Source organism: Rhinatrema bivittatum, chromosome 3 (genome assembly GCF_901001135.1).
Source record: "Rhinatrema bivittatum chromosome 3, aRhiBiv1.1, whole genome shotgun sequence".
In the NCBI taxonomy this organism is placed as follows: domain Eukaryota; kingdom Metazoa; phylum Chordata; class Amphibia; order Gymnophiona; family Rhinatrematidae; genus Rhinatrema; species Rhinatrema bivittatum.
Window position 1 is genome coordinate 498,625,252 of NC_042617.1, and position 17,452 is coordinate 498,642,703.

General features: G+C 45.5%; 1 protein-coding gene across 3 annotated transcripts in view; it reads right to left on the reverse strand.

Moving 5' to 3' along the window:
* PKHD1 (PKHD1 ciliary IPT domain containing fibrocystin/polyductin) overlaps nucleotides 1-17,452 on the reverse strand; it is a 1,284,809-nt gene that overhangs the window by 48,764 nt on the left and 1,218,593 nt on the right. For all 3 annotated transcript variants that reach the window (XM_029596114.1, XM_029596113.1, XM_029596115.1), the window contains one exon: nucleotides 15,155-15,310. In XM_029596114.1, coding sequence (XP_029451974.1) covers nucleotides 15,155-15,310 — 156 coding nt within the window. The remainder of the gene's footprint in view (nucleotides 1-15,154; nucleotides 15,311-17,452) is intronic.

Sequence of the window (17,452 nt, forward strand, 5' to 3'; positions counted from 1 at the left end):
CAGAGACTAACTGGAGCTTCACCAATAACAGTCCAGGGTTTCCGCAGGTTGAGCCCTTGGGTACCCGGACCACCTGGACTTAGGTGTGCCTCATGTGGTCTCCCAGAGAGGTAGCGGAGGGGTGTGCCCACCACGAGCAATGGTGCACGGCTGATGCAGAGTGGATTGACTAGACCCGAACTGGAAGTTCTGGAGACCTCAGGGAGGTAACAGTTCAGGAAGGTTCTCCAGGTGAAGCAGGCAGCACTTGCAGATCTAGTCAGGTGGAAGCCACGGTTAGTTTCCAAGCAGGTTGGTCTGGTAGTCACAGTAGGCCAGAAGAGAGTGTACGAGTGAAGCGCAAGGGTCAGAGCCAGAATATCAGTCCAGGAGTATTCAGCCAAAGCAAGGGTCAATACCAGAGTCAGCCCGAGCATAGTCAAGGCAAGCGAGAATGGTCAGGCAGGCAGTGGTCAGTTCCAGGCAGCAGACAGAAGAATGGTCAGGCAGGCAGAGGTTAGTACAAGAGGTCAGTCTGAAGAGGTACTACCTAAGAAGGATACAGGAACACACAGAGACACTGGGAACAAGGAGACACTGGAACGAAGAGACGCTGGAACAAGAAAACACTGGAACACAAGAAGGCAAGCTAGTACACCAACGTTGTTGACCCGATTGCCAAGGCAAGGTCCTGGGGACAGGGCCTTGCTTTAAATAAGGTTAAGTGGTGATGTCATCACTTTGCGTCTTGTTCAGGTTTCCTCGCCTGGAGCAAGGAGGAAGATGAGGCAAGATGCAGTGAGCTTTGGGGACGCTGGGAGCTAGCGGTAGCAGCGAGGCCGGCACTGGTTGAGGGCAGCGCGAGGTGAGCAGGCACGGTTGCAGCAACCACGTGGCTGGGACACACAACAGTACCCCCCCTCCTAGGCCGGGCTGGGCTTTTCAGGGTGGTCCCGGTGGAACTCCTGGAGCAGGTTTTTGTCAAAGATGTTGTGAGAGGGCTCCCAAGAGTTTTCTTCCGGGCTGAAGCCCTCCCATGATAGAAGGTACTACCAATGACCACGATGGTGTCCGACGTCCAGGACCTCCTTGCCCTGTAGGGTGTTTTCAGATTCCGCTGTATGCTGTGTAGGTGGAGGAGGCCTTTGGGAAGGCCAGGACAGGACCAAAGGATTAAGTAGTGATACGTGGAATGTGTTGTGAATTCCCATGGAGGCCGGGAGTTGCAGCTGGTAGGTGACTGCTCCTACGCGTCAAAGGATGGGAAATGGACTAATGAATCTGGGTGCTAGTCGTTGAGATGGCAATCATAGTCAGATGTGCTTCGTACTGAGCCAGACTTTCTGGCCAGGCTGGAACAGCGGTGCAGCCGACGATGGATGTCTGTGAAGCATTTGGCCCAATCAGCTGCTTGGCAGAATCTCTCCTTTACTTGGTTCCAGAGCCTGCGCATGGTTTGTGCTGTAGACTGGGCTGCAGGTGAGGGTACACTGTGTGGAACCGGTAGGGGTAGGCGTGGTTGGCAGCCAAAGACTACCGCAAAGGGTGAAACATCTATGGCAGAGGCGATATGGGTGTTATGGGATAGTTCTGCCCATGGCAGAAGGTCAGCCCAGTTATCTTGCTGGTCGTTGACATATGATCGCAGGAACATTTTCAAGGAGCGATTAGTCCTTTTGGCTTGGCCATTTGCTTGCGGATGATAGGCTGATGTTGTTTAATGTAATATTGAACTTTTTACAAAGAGACCTCCAATATTTAGCAGCAAATTGAGGCCTACGATTGGAGATAATTTCTTGTGGTAGTCCATGTAAGTCCTTGTAAATAAAATACATTGGTTAAGAAGAGTCTAGCTAGTTCTGGAGCCGAGGGGAGACCATGTAATGGGACAAAGTGGGCCATTGTTGAGAAGCAGTCAATAATGACCCAGATTACACTATTTCGTTTTGAAGGAGGCAGATCCACGACTGTGGTGATTTCAATTGATATGTAAGCTGGATCGATGATGTGCCTAGGAGTCTCGGGTGTGTCTTCCGGCGCGATGGAGCAAGAGAGTGCATCTGCATGGAGGTTTTTTGCCACTGGGCGATAGCGGAGCTCGAAGTTGAAGTGTTCAAAGAACAGGGCCCAGCGAGCTTGTCTTGGGTTAAGTAACTGGGCCTCCTTTAGGTGTTCTAGATTCTTGTGGTTAGTAAATACTGTGAATTTGTGCTGCACCCCTTCCAGCCATGGACGCCATTCCTGGAGATCAAGTTTTACTGCTAGGAGTTCACAGTCCCCTATAGTATAATTTTGTTCTGTGGAGGAGAATACATGTGAGTAGAAGGAACATGGTACTAGAGTTCCCTTAATGGAGCATTGACTCAAGACCACTCCTGCTCCGATGGCGGATGCGTCAACTTTGACGATGAAGGGGCAGTTAGGATCCAGATGACGTAGACATGGACAGGATTAGAGGGCTTCTTTTAAGGTGTGCAAGTCTGACTGGGCCTTGGGGCTCCACACTCGAAGGTCACATCCCTTCCTAGTCATGGCGGTGAGTGGAGCGGCCAGCATGGAGTAATTAGCGATGAAGTTTCGATAGTAATTTTTGAAACCAAGGAATCTTTGTAGGGCGCGGAAACCCACTGGTTGAGGCCAATCTCGAATACCCTGCAGTTGTTGGGGTCCATGGTGAAGCCACGGTTTGAAATGACGTAGCCTAAGAATGGAAGGTGGGTCTATTTGAAAATACACTTCTCTAATTTAGCGTAGAGGTGATTGTCTCTAAGGCCTTGGAGGATGTTTGAACATATGAGTGGTGGGACGTCAGGTCTTTGGAAAAGATCAGTATATCGTCCAAATATACCACAACAAATGAGTATAGTAGGTCCTGGAAGATCTCGTTCATTAGCCGCAGAAAGACTGCAGGGCTGTTGCAAAGTCCGAAGGGCATTACTATGTACTCGTAGTGGCCATCTCATGTGTTGAAGGTGGTTTCCATATGTCTTCCAGTTGAATCCGTACTAGGTTATACGCCCCTCGGAGATCCAATTTCGTAAAGATTTGTGCACTCTGCAGGCGATCAAATAGTTCACTAATAAGTGGCAGTGGGTAATGGTCCTTACGAGTTACTGCGTTCAACCCTCTGTAGTCCATGCAAAGTCTTAAACTGCCATCCTTCTTCTTTACCAAGAAGAACCCGACTCCTGCCAGGGAATTAGAGGGTCTTATGAATCCTTTAGCCAAATTTTCCTTAAGAACATAAGAACATGCCATACTGGGTCAGACCAAGGGTCCATCAAGCCCAGCATCCTGTTTCCAACAGTGGCCAATCCAGGCCATAAGAACCTGGCAAGTACCCCAAAACTAAGTCTATTCCATGTTATCGTTGCTAGTAATAGCGGTGGTTATTATCCAAGTCAACTTAATTAATAACAGGTAATGGACTTCTCCAAGAACTTATCCAATCCTTTTTTAAACACAGATATACTAAATGCACTAACCATATCTTCTGGCAACAAATTCCAGAGTTTAATTGTGCATTGAGTGAAAAAGAACTTTCTCCAATTAGTTTTAAATGTGCCACATGCTAACTTCATGGAGTACCCCCTAGTCTTTCTATTATCTGAAAGAGTAAAAAACGGATTCACATCTATCCGTTCTAGACCTCTCATGATTTTAAACACCTCTATCATATCCCCCCTCAGCCTTCTCTTCTCCAAGCTGAAAAGTCCTAACCTCTTTAGTCTTTCTTCATAGGAGAGCTGTTCCATTCCCTTTATCATTTTGGTCGCCCTTCTCTGTACCTTCTCCATCTCAATTATATCTTTTTTGAGATGCGGCGACCAGAATTGTACACAGTATTCAAGCTGCGGTCTCACCATGGAGCGATACAGAGGCATTATGACATTTTCCGTTTTATTCACCATTCCCTTTCTAATAATTCCCAACATTGTTTGCTTTTTTGACTGCCTCAGCACACTGATTCGATGATTTCAATGTGTTATCCACTATGTCGCCTAGATCTGTTTCTTGGGTAGTAGTGCCTAATATGGAACCTAACATTGTGTAACTATAGCATGGGTTATTTTTCCCTATATGCATCACCTTGCACTTGTCCACATTAAATTTCATCTGCCATTTTTATGCCCAATTTTCCAGCCTCACAATTTATCACAATCTGCTTGTGATTTAATTACTCTGAACAATTTAGTATCATCTGCAAATTTGATTACCTCACTTGTTGTATTTCTTTCCAGATCATTTATAAATATATTGAAAAGTAAGGGTCCCAAAACAGATCCCTGAAGTACTCTACTGCCCACACCCTTCCACTGAGAAAATTGTCCATTTAATCCTACTCTCTGTTTCCTGTCTTTTAGCCAGTTTGTAATCCATGAAAGGACATCACCACCTATCCCATGACTTTTTACTTTTCCTAGAAGCCTCTCATGAGGAACTTTGTCAAATGCCTTCTGAAAATCCAAGTATACTACATCTACAGGTTCACCTTTATCCACATGTTTATTAACTCCTTCAAAAAAGTGAAGCAGATTTGTGAGGCAAGACTTGCCTTGGGTAAAGCCAGGCTGACTTTGTTCCATTAAACCATGTCTTTCTATATGTTCTGTGATTTTGATGTTTAGAATACTTTCCACTATTTTTCCTGGCACTGAAGTCAGGCTAACCGGTCTATAGTTTCCTGGATCGCCTCTGAAGCCCTTTTTAAATATGAGGGTTACATTAGCTATCCTCCAGTCTTCAGGTACAATGGATGATTTTAATAACAGGTTACAAATTTTTACTAATAGGTCTGAAATTTCATTTTTTAGTTCCTTCAGAACTCTGGGGTGTATACCGTCCAGTCCAGGTGATTTACTACTCTTCAGTTTGTCAATCAGGTCTACCACATCTTCTAGGTTCACCGTGATTTGGTTCAGTCCATCTGAATCATTACCCATGAAAACCTTCTCCATTATGGGTACCTCCCCAACATCCTCTTCAGTAAACACAGAAGCAAAGAAATCATTGAATCTTTCCTTGATGGCCTTATCTTCTCTAAGTGCCCCTTTAACCCCTCGATCATCTAAAAGTCCAACTGACTCTCTCACAGGCTTTCTGTTTCGGATATATTTAAAAAAGTTTTTACTGTGAGTTTTTGCTCTACGGCCAACTTCTTTTCAAATTCTCTCTTAACCTGTCTTATCATTGTCTTACATATAACTTGCCAATGTTTATGCATTATCCTATTTTCTTCTGTTGGATCCTTCTTCCAATTTTTGAATGAAGATCTTTTGGCTAAAGTAGCTTCTTTCATCTCCCCTTTTAACCATGCCGGTAATCGTTTTGCCTTCTTTCCACCTTTCTTAATGTTTGGAATACTTCTGGATTGCGCTTCTAGAATGGTATTTTTTAACAATGACCATGCCTCTTGCACACTTTCTACTTTTGTAGCTGCTCCTTTCAGTTTTTTTCTAACTAGTTTTCTCATTTTATCAAAGTTTCCCTTTTGAAAGTTTAGCACAAGAGCCGTGGATTTGCTTACTGTCCCCCTTCCAGTCATTAAATCAAATTTGATCATATTATGATCACTATTGCCAAGCGGCCATACCACCGTTACCTCTGTCACCAAATCCTGTTCTCCACTGAGAATTAGATCTAAAATTGCTCCCTCTCTCATTGGTTCCTGAACCAATTGCTCCATAAAGCTATCATTTATTCTATTGAGGAACTTTATCTCTCTAGCGTGTCCTGATGATACATTTACCCAGTCAATATTGGGGTAATTGAAGTCTAACACAACTTAATCAGAAAAGAGTCAGTGGTAAACCATAGAAAATATAATCATCAAAAAATTTGTGGAAACCAAAATTATTTTTTAGTATAAAAAATAATTTTGGTTTCCACTAATTTTTTGATGGTAATTGAAGTCTCCCATTATTACCGCACTACCAATTTGGTTAGCTTCCCTAATTTCTCTTAGCATTTCACTGTCAGTCTCACCATCTTGACCAGGTGAACGGTAGTATACTCCTATCACTATAGTCTTCCCTGACACACAAGGGATTTCTACCCATAAGGATTCAATTGTGCATTTAGTCTCGTGCAGGATGTTTATCCTGTTGGACTCTATGCCATCCCGGACATAAAGCACCACACCGTCTCCTGGGTGCTCCTCTCTGTCATTGTGATATAATTTGTTCCCCAGTATAGCACTGTCCCATTGGTTGTCCTCCTTCCACCATGTCTCTGATATGCCAATTAAGTCTATGGCATCATTCAGTGCTATACATTCTAATTCTCCCATCTTACTTCTTAGACTTCTGGCATTAGATACTAACATTTCAAAGTTCGTGTTTTTGTTTGTATTTTCATTCTGCTTTTTAATTGATTGGGATAAGTTAGAATGTTTTAGCTCAGGTGAGTTTTTAGTTACTTGGACTACTTTTCTTATTATTGGAACCTCACTGTCGGGATGCCCTAATTCTAATGCATCATTAGTATCCTTTAAAGATACCTCTCTCCGAACCATGCACTGCTGTGTGACTGTCAGCTTTCCCCTTTGTTCTAGTTTAGAAGCTGCTCTAACTCCTTTTTAAAGGTTAGCACCAGCAGTATGGTTCCACCCTGGTTAAAGTGGAGCCCTTCCCTTCGGAAGAGACTCCCCCTTCCCCAAAAGGTTCCCCAGTTCCTAACAAAACTGAATCCCTCTTCCTTGCACCATCGTCTCATCCATGCATTGAGACTCCAGAGCTCTGCCTGCCTCTGGTGACCTGCACGTGGAACAGGAAGCATTTCAGAGAATGCTATCCTGAAGGTTCTGGATTTAAGTTTTCTACCTAAGAGCCTAAATTTAGCTTCTAGAACCTCCCTCCCACATTTTCCTATGTCGTTGGTGCCCACATGTACCATGATCGCTGGCTCCTCCCCAGCACTGTCTAAAATCCTATCTAGGTGACGTGTGAGGTCCGCCACCTTCGTACCAGGTAGGCATGTTACCAAGTGATCATCATGCCCACCAGCCACCCAGCTGTCTACATTCCTAATAATCGAATCACCAACTATGATGGCCGACCTAACCCTTCCCTCCTGGGCAGTAGGCCTTGGAGAGATATCTTCAGTACGAAAGGACAGTGCATCACCTGGAGAGCAGGTCCTTGCTACAGGATCCTTTCCTGCTACACCAAGTTGATGCTCTCCAATCATGAGACCTTCTTCCTCCAAGGCAGCACCAGGGCTGCCAGTCTGAAGTTGGGACTTGGCTACTATGTCCCTGAAGGTCTAATCTATATACCTCTCTGTCTGCCTCAGCTCCTCCAGGTCTGCCACTCTAGCCTCCAGAGATCAGACTTGTTCTCTGAGAGCCAGGTGCTCTTTGCATCGCATGCACATGTACAACTTCTCACCGGTGGGTAAAAAATCAATCATGTGACACTCGATGCAAAAGACTGGGAAGCCCCCCTCGTGCTGCTGGACTGCTGCCTTCATCTCAATTCTGATCAGTTCCTAGTTGTTTTAGGTTGCTATGGGAATAGAAATGTGTCTTATTAAATGTATTAGTGAATTTCCCTATATGTCTGGTAGTGGCCAATAGGGGTCTAATCACTCTCAATAAAGTTTTTGTTGTTTGTTTGTTTTGGTTTTTTTTTGTGAAAGTGGCACCTGCCTATAAATTAAAGGATGAGCTAGGGGTGGGTGGGTTTGGAAATACAAACAGGCTAACTTCAATTAGTCAGCCAGAGTGACTCACTGCTCTCTTGATTAACAAATGTTGGTACCTATTCAAACCAAATCACACTACCTCAACAGCTTTCCAAGGTGAGTAACTGAACTGAACTTTTCAACCTTTTTACTTAGGTATACACTGCTCCTAGCTTATTTCTAGCTTCTGGCTACTTTTTTTTTTTTTTGGGGGGGGGGTGTTTTTTTTAAATACAAACACTCAGTTCTGCTTACTAACTGCCTTACAGACTTTTAAAAATAAACACACTATCTACTGCTTACTAGCTGCTTTAATGACTGACTATTTAAAAATACAAACAGTCTAACTTGTTTATTCACTGCCTTACTGACTATTAAAAGCACAAACACACAAACACACTAAATAATATTCCCAAATAGTTAACTTTGCCCCAATACTTTTAAAAAAGACAATGTCCTAAGCAAAAACTTACTGATTCCTTTCAGCCACCAGCAAGGTGATCCTCTCCTCACAGTCCTCTCAGTGATTGGGTTTCAGGGAGTGAAAGGGGATAGGTTCTGCCCTTGGGAGGCATGGTTCCAGGTAGAAGTTCTATGGGGCAGTTAAACTCTCGGAGTGGAGGCAGGATATCAGCATTTTGTTTGGAGAACACATGAATTCCGAGTATGGGGCAGGTAACCTAGGAAGGGTTTAGAGTTTAGAACGGTCACAGATGGAGACACTTGCTGTAAACAGTGGGTTTGACATCGAGAGCCCCACTGAGTTAGCTGCAAGGATTGCCATTCGAAGTGGGGTGCATATAACTGGAGCCTGGGAAGTCCAAGGACTATGGGCTGCTTGGATCGTTTCAAGATCAGGAGGGAGATATCCTCATCATGGAGGGTCCAAACGGTGAGGCGAATGGTCATGGTACGGTGAGTGATATGACCGGGGAGATGCTCCCCCTGATTGAGGCAATATGGATTGGCACCTCCAGCGGTTTCACTGGTATCTGGAGAAGCTTGACGATATCTTCCATAATAAAATTTCCACTCAACCCTGTGCCCACGAGGGCATGGTAGTGAATGAACGTGACTCCCTAAGGAGAGAGATAGGCAGCAACAGTTGAGGGCCAGAAACAGTAGCGCCCAAGCTCGGGAACCCTGCCAGGCTCAGGCTTTAGAGTTTCCCAGATGCACAGGGCAAGTCTGAAGAAGGAGTCCAGGACCGCCGCAATATAAGCAAAGACCCGCTTTTCTGTGTCGGAGACATTCCTCTGAAGTCAGGCTGCTGCAATTTATTTGCATAGGCTCCTTGGGAAGCTGAGGAGCTGCTGGTAAGGCCTTCAACTGAGGATTCACTGAACGGGGTGATCGTAGGGCAGGAGGTCATAGGACCCTTACCTCCTGATGTCGTGTCGAAGGTGGTAGTCAATTCTACCGACCAGGGAGATCAGGTCTTCCAGAGATACGGGGATCTCGGGGGTGGCCAGTTCATCCTTAAGGGTAGGAGACAGTCCCTCGAGGTAGAGTGCCCGCAAGCATTCTTCTTGCGAACCTAGCAGAGTAGCTAGAGTTCTAAATTCCACTGTATATTCAGTGAGCAAGTACGAGTCTTGACGGAGGTGGAGTAGGTGGTGGTCAGTGACCGCCTGTCGGCCTGGGTCCCCGAAGGTACGTTGGAAGATGGAGATGAACTGAGGGAGCTGGCAAAGGATGGCGTCAGAACACTCCCAGACTGGGGAAGCCCATGCCAGGGCTTCCCCTCAAGGCGTGAGAGGATGAATGTGATTTTTGTTGCCTCATCAGGAAACAGTGAGGGTTGCAGTGAGAACTGCATATAACATTGATTTATGAAGCAGCCACAGAAGCGTGGATCCCCATTAAAACGGGGTGGAGCTGGGAGGGCCAGCGGTGTCCATGAGGGCAAGGTGTGGGCGTGCGCAAGTCCCAGGATGCGAGTATGTCCCAGGGCTTTGAAAAAGGGCCTTCCGGGGGTGGGGCTGTGGGCAGGGCACCGGTCCGGGGGCGTTCCCTGCCGAGGGATGGTGCCGGCAGCCCAGCGCGCCTCCGGGCAGGCATAACTTTGACGATAAAGGTCAGGGGGGGTTTAGATAGGGTTGGGGGGCGGGTTAGGAGGGGAAGGGAGGGGGAGGGAATGGAGGAATGCAGCTGTGCGCGCATGTTATATCAGGTGTAGATTTGTTCGCTCCGGATTGCACGAACAAATCTACGCCCGCGCATATGTCTGAAAATCTACCCCCTTGCACACGCCGAGCCCTAGGTGAGCTCCGATGGCTTTCCCCATTCCCTCCGAGGCCGCTCCGAAATCGGAGCGTCCTTGGAGGGAACTTTCCTTCTGCCCCCTCACCTTCCCTTCCCCTACCTAACCCGCCCCCAGCCCTATCTAAACCCCCCCTGACCTTTGTTTAATATGTTGTGCCTGCCTCTGGGCAGGCGTAGGTTGTGCGCGCTGGCCAAGTGCCGGTGCATGATCCCCCGGCACGGCCGCTGTGCCGAAGGCTTCAGTTCCACCCCTGACCTGCCCCTGGACCACCACCCCACCCACTCCCCGCCTCGTTTTTCAAGCCCCCGGGACATGCGCGCGTGACGGGCCTATGCAAAATAGGTTCAGCGCACGCAGGAGCGGATATACACGTGTAACCCTTTTAAAATCCGCTCCATTGTTTGGTATTCAAGAACTGAGTCATCTGGTATCTGAAACTAGGAAAAAGGTTTAACTGACTTTCTAGGCGCTTAACTTAGAGATCGAGAACTGAGGGTAGTACAACATTTCATAAATATTCCTTGTAGAAATCATAAGAAAATAAGAACAAGCCCAATATCCTATATATGGACTTCTGCTCCTGGAACTTATCCAAACATTTTTTAAACCTAGCTACACTAACTGCATTAACCACATCCTCTAGCAATGAATTTCAGAGATTAATTATGCGTCGAGTGAATAATAATTTTCTCCAATTTGTTTTAAATGAGCTACTTGCTAACTTCACAGAGTGCCCCCTAGTCCTTGTATTATCCAGTTAGTATAGCTGCGTTTAAAAAAGTTTTGGATAAGTTCTTGGAGGAGAAGACCATTACCTGCTATTAATTAAGTTGACTTGGAAAATATCCACTGCTATTACTAGCAACGGTAACATGGAATAGACTTAGTTTTTGGGTACTTGCCAGGTTCTTATGGCCTGGATTGGCCACTGTTGGAAACAGGATTCTGGGCTTGATGGACCCTTGGTCTGACCCAGTATGGCATGTTCTTATGTTCCTCATTTTATTCGCTATGTCCTTCCTAATAATTCCTAACATTCTGCTTTCTTTATTGACTGCCACAGCACACAGAGCTAACAATTTCAATGTAGTATCCACTATGACACCTAGCTCTCTTTCCTGGGTGGTAACTCCAAATGTGGAACCTAACATTGTGTAACCAAAGCAAGGGTTATTTTTCCCTATATGCATCATTTTGCACTTGTCCACTTTAAATTTCATCTGTCATTTGGATGCCCAATCTTCCAGTCTCACAAGATCCTCCTGCAATTTATCACTATCTGAATAATTTTGTGTCATCCACAAATTTAAGTCCTCATGTGTTGTGCCCCTTTCCAGATCATTTATAAATATATGAAAAAGCACCTGTCCGAGTACAGATCCCTGAAGCACTCCACTGTTTAAATGTTTCCACTGTGAAAACAGGCCATTTAATCCTACTCTCTGTTTCCTGTCTTTTAACCAACTTGCAATCCACAAAAGGATATTGCCTCCTATCCAATGACTTTTTAGTTTTCTTGGTAGCCTCTCTTGAGGGACTTTGTCGAAGCCTTCTGAAGATCCAAATATAGCACAACTACCGGTTCACCTTTGTCCACATGTTTATTTACCCCTTCATAAAAATGTAGGAGATTTGTGAGGCAAGACTTCCTTTGGGTAAATCCATGCTGCCTGTGTCCCATCAAACCATGTCTATCTAAATGTTCTGTGATTTTATTATTTATAACAGTTTCCATGATTTTTCCCAGCGCTGAAATCAGGCTCACTGGGCTATAGTTTCCCAGATCTCCTCTGGAGCCCTTTTTATATAACGGGGTTGCAATGGCCATCCTTCAGTCTTCAGGTAAAATGGACACTTTTATTGATAAGTCACAAATGTTTAATAATAGATCTGAAATGTCATGTTTTAGTTCATCTGGTCCAAGCGATTTACTACTTTTCAGTTTTTCAATCTGGTCTACTACATCTTCCAGGTTCACCATAATTTGATTCAGTTCATCTGAATCATCACCCTTGAAAACCGTCTCCAAAACAGGTATCTCCCCAATATCCTCTTCAGGAAACACTGAAGAAAGGAATTTATTTAGACTTCCTGCAATGACCTTATCTTCCCTAAGTGCCCCTTTAACCCCTCGATCATCTAAGGGTCCAACAAACTCCCTCACAGGCTTTCTGGTTCAGATATATTTTTTAAAGTTTTTATTATGAGTTTTTGCCTCTATGGCTAACTTCTTTTCAAATTCTCTCTCAGCCTGTCTTATCAATGTCAACATTAACCTGGAAGTGCTTATGCTTTATCCTATATCCTATTTTCCTCTGATGGATCCTTCTTCCAGTTTTTTGAAGGAAGATCTGTTACACGTGCCGTCCGCAGCAGACCCGCGGCACGGCCCTCTCACCTCTCTGTAATAACTCCAGCTCCTGGTTCCTCATCCCTGGCAGCGGTGGGCCACCAGCTCCATCCTCGGGCCTCCCCTGGTGCCTCCGGCTCAGCTACAGTACCTGGTGTTCTTGGTTCAGCCTCCATCTCCATTGTTTCACCTCGGGCCTCTCCGCGTGGACCGCGGAGAGACGCTGCTATATGGCGCCGTGCCTCTCCCTAGGCACGCGCACATCTGCAATGCTTAAGTAGGGCCCGCGGCGGGAACCTAGCCACAGCCCCGAATTATGACATCAGCAGAGCACCGGTACTTAAGCCTGGGCTCCGCTCCCTAGCTTTGCCTTTGCAACAGGTCTCCTCGCTGGTCGAGTACTCGTTGCCTCCTGAGAGATTCATCTCACTCTCGTGTTCCTATTTCTCGCTGATCCTGGTTCCTGACTCTTTGATTCTCCATTCCTCCTCTTCACCTTTCCTTGGATTGCTTACACAGACTTTGACTTTGCTTTGCCTGACCATGCCATTGACTCTTTCCAAGCCCAGACCTCTGCATTGCCTGACTACATTGTTGCCTCTCTCCAGACCCAGTCCTCTGCATTGCTTGACTACGCTGTTGCCTCTCTCCAGATCTGGACCTCTGCATTGCCTGACTACGTCGTTGCCTCTCTCCAGCCCCAGACCTCTGCATTGCCTGACTATGTTGTTGCTTCTCTCCAGACACAGACTTCTGCATCGCTTGACTACGCTTGACCCTCTCCGTGTTCAGACCTCAGCCTTGCTTGCCACTACTTCCAGATTGCCGCCAGCCCTGACTTAATCCGGTTCTTTGATGCTTCTTCAGCCTAATTCCTGGACTTGGTCTATTCAGGCTCTGGCCTGCTCTTGCTCAGGTGCCCCCAGTCTGCCTACATTCCTTCGGCACTCGAGTTTCCAGGACACTACCTCGTCCAGTGTAAGACTGTACCATCTTCCCTCTGCTGTCTCTGGGCTGATCACCATCTCCTCATTGATGACATACAGAGACCCACCTAAGTCGAACTGGTCCCAGCACCCAAAGGCTCAACCCGTGAGGAATGAGGGTTGGTATTGGTGAAGTTCCAGTTGGACTCTGTTCATCAGCCCACTCCGCCTGCTGATGGTAGGGACCCGTAGGTCCCTACCTACGGGTTGCGTCAACCCCACCTCAGCCCAAGGGTCCACCTCCGGCGCAACAAGATCTTTTGAATAAAATAGCCTCTTTTACCTCACTTTATTAACCATGCTGGAAATCGTTTGGCCTTCCTTCCACCTTTCTTAATGCGTGGAATACATCTGAACTGTGCTTCTAAGATGATATTTTTAAACAATGTCCATGCCTGTTGCACACTCTTTACTTTTGTAGCTGCACCTTTCAGGTTTTTTTTTTAACTATTTTCCTCATTTTGTCAGAGTTTCCCTTTTGAAAGTTCAGTGCTAGACCCATGGATTTACTTATTGTCTCCCTTCCTGTCATTAATTCAAATTTGATCATGTTATGATCACTATTGCCAAGCAGCCCACCACCATTGTCTCTCTCACCAGATCCTGGTCTCTATTGAGAATTAGATCTAAAACTTATCCCTCTCTTGTCAGTTCCTGAACCAATTGCTCCATAAAACTGTAATTTACTCCACCCAGGAACTTTATCTCTCTAGCATGTCCTGATGTTACATTTACCCAGTCAATATTGGAATAATTGAAATCTCCCATTATTACTGCACTACCAATTTGGTTAGCTTCCCTAATTTCTCTTAGCATTTTGCTTTCTATCTCATCATTTTGGCCAGGTGGATAGTAGTATACGCCTATTGCTATACTCTTCCTCATCATACAAGGGATTTCTACCTATAAAGATTCAATTGTATATTTAGTCTCTTGCAGGATTTTTATCATGTTGGACTCTATGCCATCCCGAACATAAAGCGCTACCCCGCCACCAAGTTGCTCCTCTCTATCATTGCGATATAATTAGCACTATCCCATTGGATATCCTCCTTCCAGCATGTCTCTGAGATGCCAATTAAGACTATGTCATTATTCACTGCTATACACTCTAACTCTCCCATCTTTCTTCTTGGACTTCTGGCATTAGCATACAAACATTTCAAAGTGTGTTTTTTATTTGTATTAACATTCTGCTTTTCAGTTGTCAGGAATAATTTGGAATCTTTTAGCTCAGGTGATTCTTTACTTATAGGCACATGGACTTCTTTTCTTGTTATTGGAACCTCTCTGTTGGGATGCCCTAACTCTCAAACTTTATTAGAGTCCTTTGAAGATACCTGCCTTTGAACCATGTGCTGCTGAGTGACTGTCAGCTTTCCCCTTTGTTCTAGTTTAAAAGCTGCTCTATCTCCTTTTTAAAGGTTAGCAACAGCTTCCTGGTTCTACCCCAGTAAAGGTGGAGGCCATCCCATCGGAAAAGTTGGGGAAGGGGGAGTCTTTAAAAAGGAGATAGAAAACCACCCTTAACTTTGACATTCAAGGAAAAGAATTCATTATGCCTGTACCTGGGTTTGAGCATATAATAGTGTGTGCATAACCTGATTTTTTGCATATATTTTGCACAAAAAAGATAGATGTTCTGAGGGACAGAGTTGAGTCAGAGCTGAATTTACATGCATAATTTTGATTTTAAAAAATATGAGCATAAATTAACAAACAAAAGATACTCTTTGCAAAGAGCAGGTGTAATTTGGTGTGCATTATTTTGAATAATTCATAAAGCAAACTTACGCACATAAATTTGCTCAAAATTAAGGTGTAGAACAGCTATACTTACAGCTAAAACTAACATTTCAGAGAAAGCTTCATAATGGGTTATATACTCACTGTTTGTATTCTTTTTCTTAAACCAATAAAATCCCAAACCCAAAGCAAAAGCAGAGGCAATGGAACCCAGGACAGCAGCAAATATGGTGCTTGATTTTTCTCTCCTAGGGGCCGGGAAGATATTGAACCGCTTGGATTGTGCTGTAAACACAACATCTGAAATGAACATATAAAATGAAATTACACAATTAGAAGACTATGGAAAACATTTATCAGAGTATGCAAATGAAAGCATAATGAGCTCACTCAGAAAGATTGCTTAAGCCAGGTACTATTTAGTGAATGCTCATTAACAACAAAACTTTGGAGCAGGCATTGACTATTGCATGTGTGTGCTATAAAAGGAACCAGCAGGCAGCAAGTAGGTTGTGGGAATAAATGAAATCATTCCAGATGTACTGCAAGAAATATGGATATTCTGAATGTGGTTACCACCTACCTGGGATCCTGCAGCAATACATTTATTCTGCATCAATTTGCCTTCTTCTAATAGTTTGAGGAAGGTTGGTATAGTAGAGATTCCCCACTCAGTGACTACTACTCTTGCAGCCCAAAGCTTAACTCACGCACACACAATATATTCCACAGATGCCAGGGATACCTCTACATATGCAGTCAATAAAACACATGAAATGAAACCTGCCTATCAAGAGCAACCCCATTACAAGAAGACTTACCTATCACTGCAGCCTATTAAACAAGGTCAGGTGGACAACTTATATACCTAGAATGAGCTGCTGCAACCGTCCCTTTCCAACGGCTTCACTCCACCTACCTCTCTTTGTTTGCTGCTCCTCATGCTGCGGATGGACGCCTAGCTACTGCAGCATCTGCCTGCCATCCTCTCCGGCGTCCCCGGACAGGCTTGGGTGCTGCCTCCCGCCTTGCTCCGCTTGTACCATAGGGCGCGCGTGCCGCGCAGCCCTTCTTCTTATTTCCTACTTGGCGCGAACCTCCGGGGCATCCCCCCGTGATGACATCATGATGCCCGGATATTTAAAGCCTACAATGTTTGCTAAACTTTGAGTTAGCAAGGGGGGTTATCCTACGGGAATCCTACGGATGGAATTCGCTCTCCGTACCCAGCTACTCTGCCTCTCCAATCTCTATTGGACTCTCTAATGCTAACAGGACCTCACTTGCTTTTCAGGTCACTATCAGGAAACCGGTACTCGGTCCTCGAGGGCCCATGTTCCCTGACTCGCTGCCTACTCCTACCTTCTCTTCTGCCTGGAAGGATTCGCTAATCTTCAACATCAGTGAGTACTACCATCTTCACCTCAGAGCTGTTCCCTGGAACCAGGCACTCGCTCCTCGAGGGCCTGCCTCCGTTCCAGCCCCAGTGTCATCTCCGTGGAATCGCTGCATGAGTACATCATCTGCAAGCCTCCCAGCTCTCAGGGTTCAGATACTCGCTCCTCGAGGATCTGCTCTCCCTACCCTGGGGATCTCCATACTGGGGTCTTGTATATTCTCCACTGTACTCATTCTCTCAGTTCTTTCCACTACAGCACTGCTACCAGAGGAGTCGCTGTTCCAGTGCCTGAGGGATACCAGCCATGCTGGGCTATTCCAGCTGCTCACTACTGCCACCTCTGGTGGCTTCCTTACACAGTCTAATAAAAGACCAAACTCTGTGTTTGTGTGTCCTGAGCTAAGCCTGACCTGTGGCCCCTCACGGGACTTCCCCCCATGGGCGTGGTCAGCTGTCACAGTGTCCAAGGATCCACCCAAACCTCACAGTTTACAATAGATTGCTAACTCCATAGATCCGGCACAGCTCAATGACTTACAGGCCGTCCCTGGCCTGACCCGGCATATTGCTGAACAACAAGACTCATTGGAGAAACTCACTTCAGCGTTTTATCAGCTACAAGCACAGAAGATGGAAGGCACCACTTCCTTTAATGATGGTCAGTTACCTGAAGTAACTATAAAGACTATGGTACCTCTGGCTGCTCCAGTTCGTTTCTCGGGAGAGATTCAAAGGACTAGAGGCTTCCTAAACCAATGCTGCATGCATTTTGCATTACAGCCTGTGCACTTCCCCACAGCCTACACCAAGACTACTTATATTCTATCTTATCTTGATGGAAGGGCCTTGTCTTGGGCCTCAATGCTGTGGGAGCGCAAGGATCCAATCCTGCAGGATATTGAGGGATTTATAGAATTATTTAAATCTGTTTTTGATGATCCTGCTCAAGTGACTGTTGCTGGTTCTGACCTGGTGGACCTGAAGCAAGGTAACCGATCACTGGCTGATTTTGCAATAGAGTTCAAGACTCTTGCTACAGAATT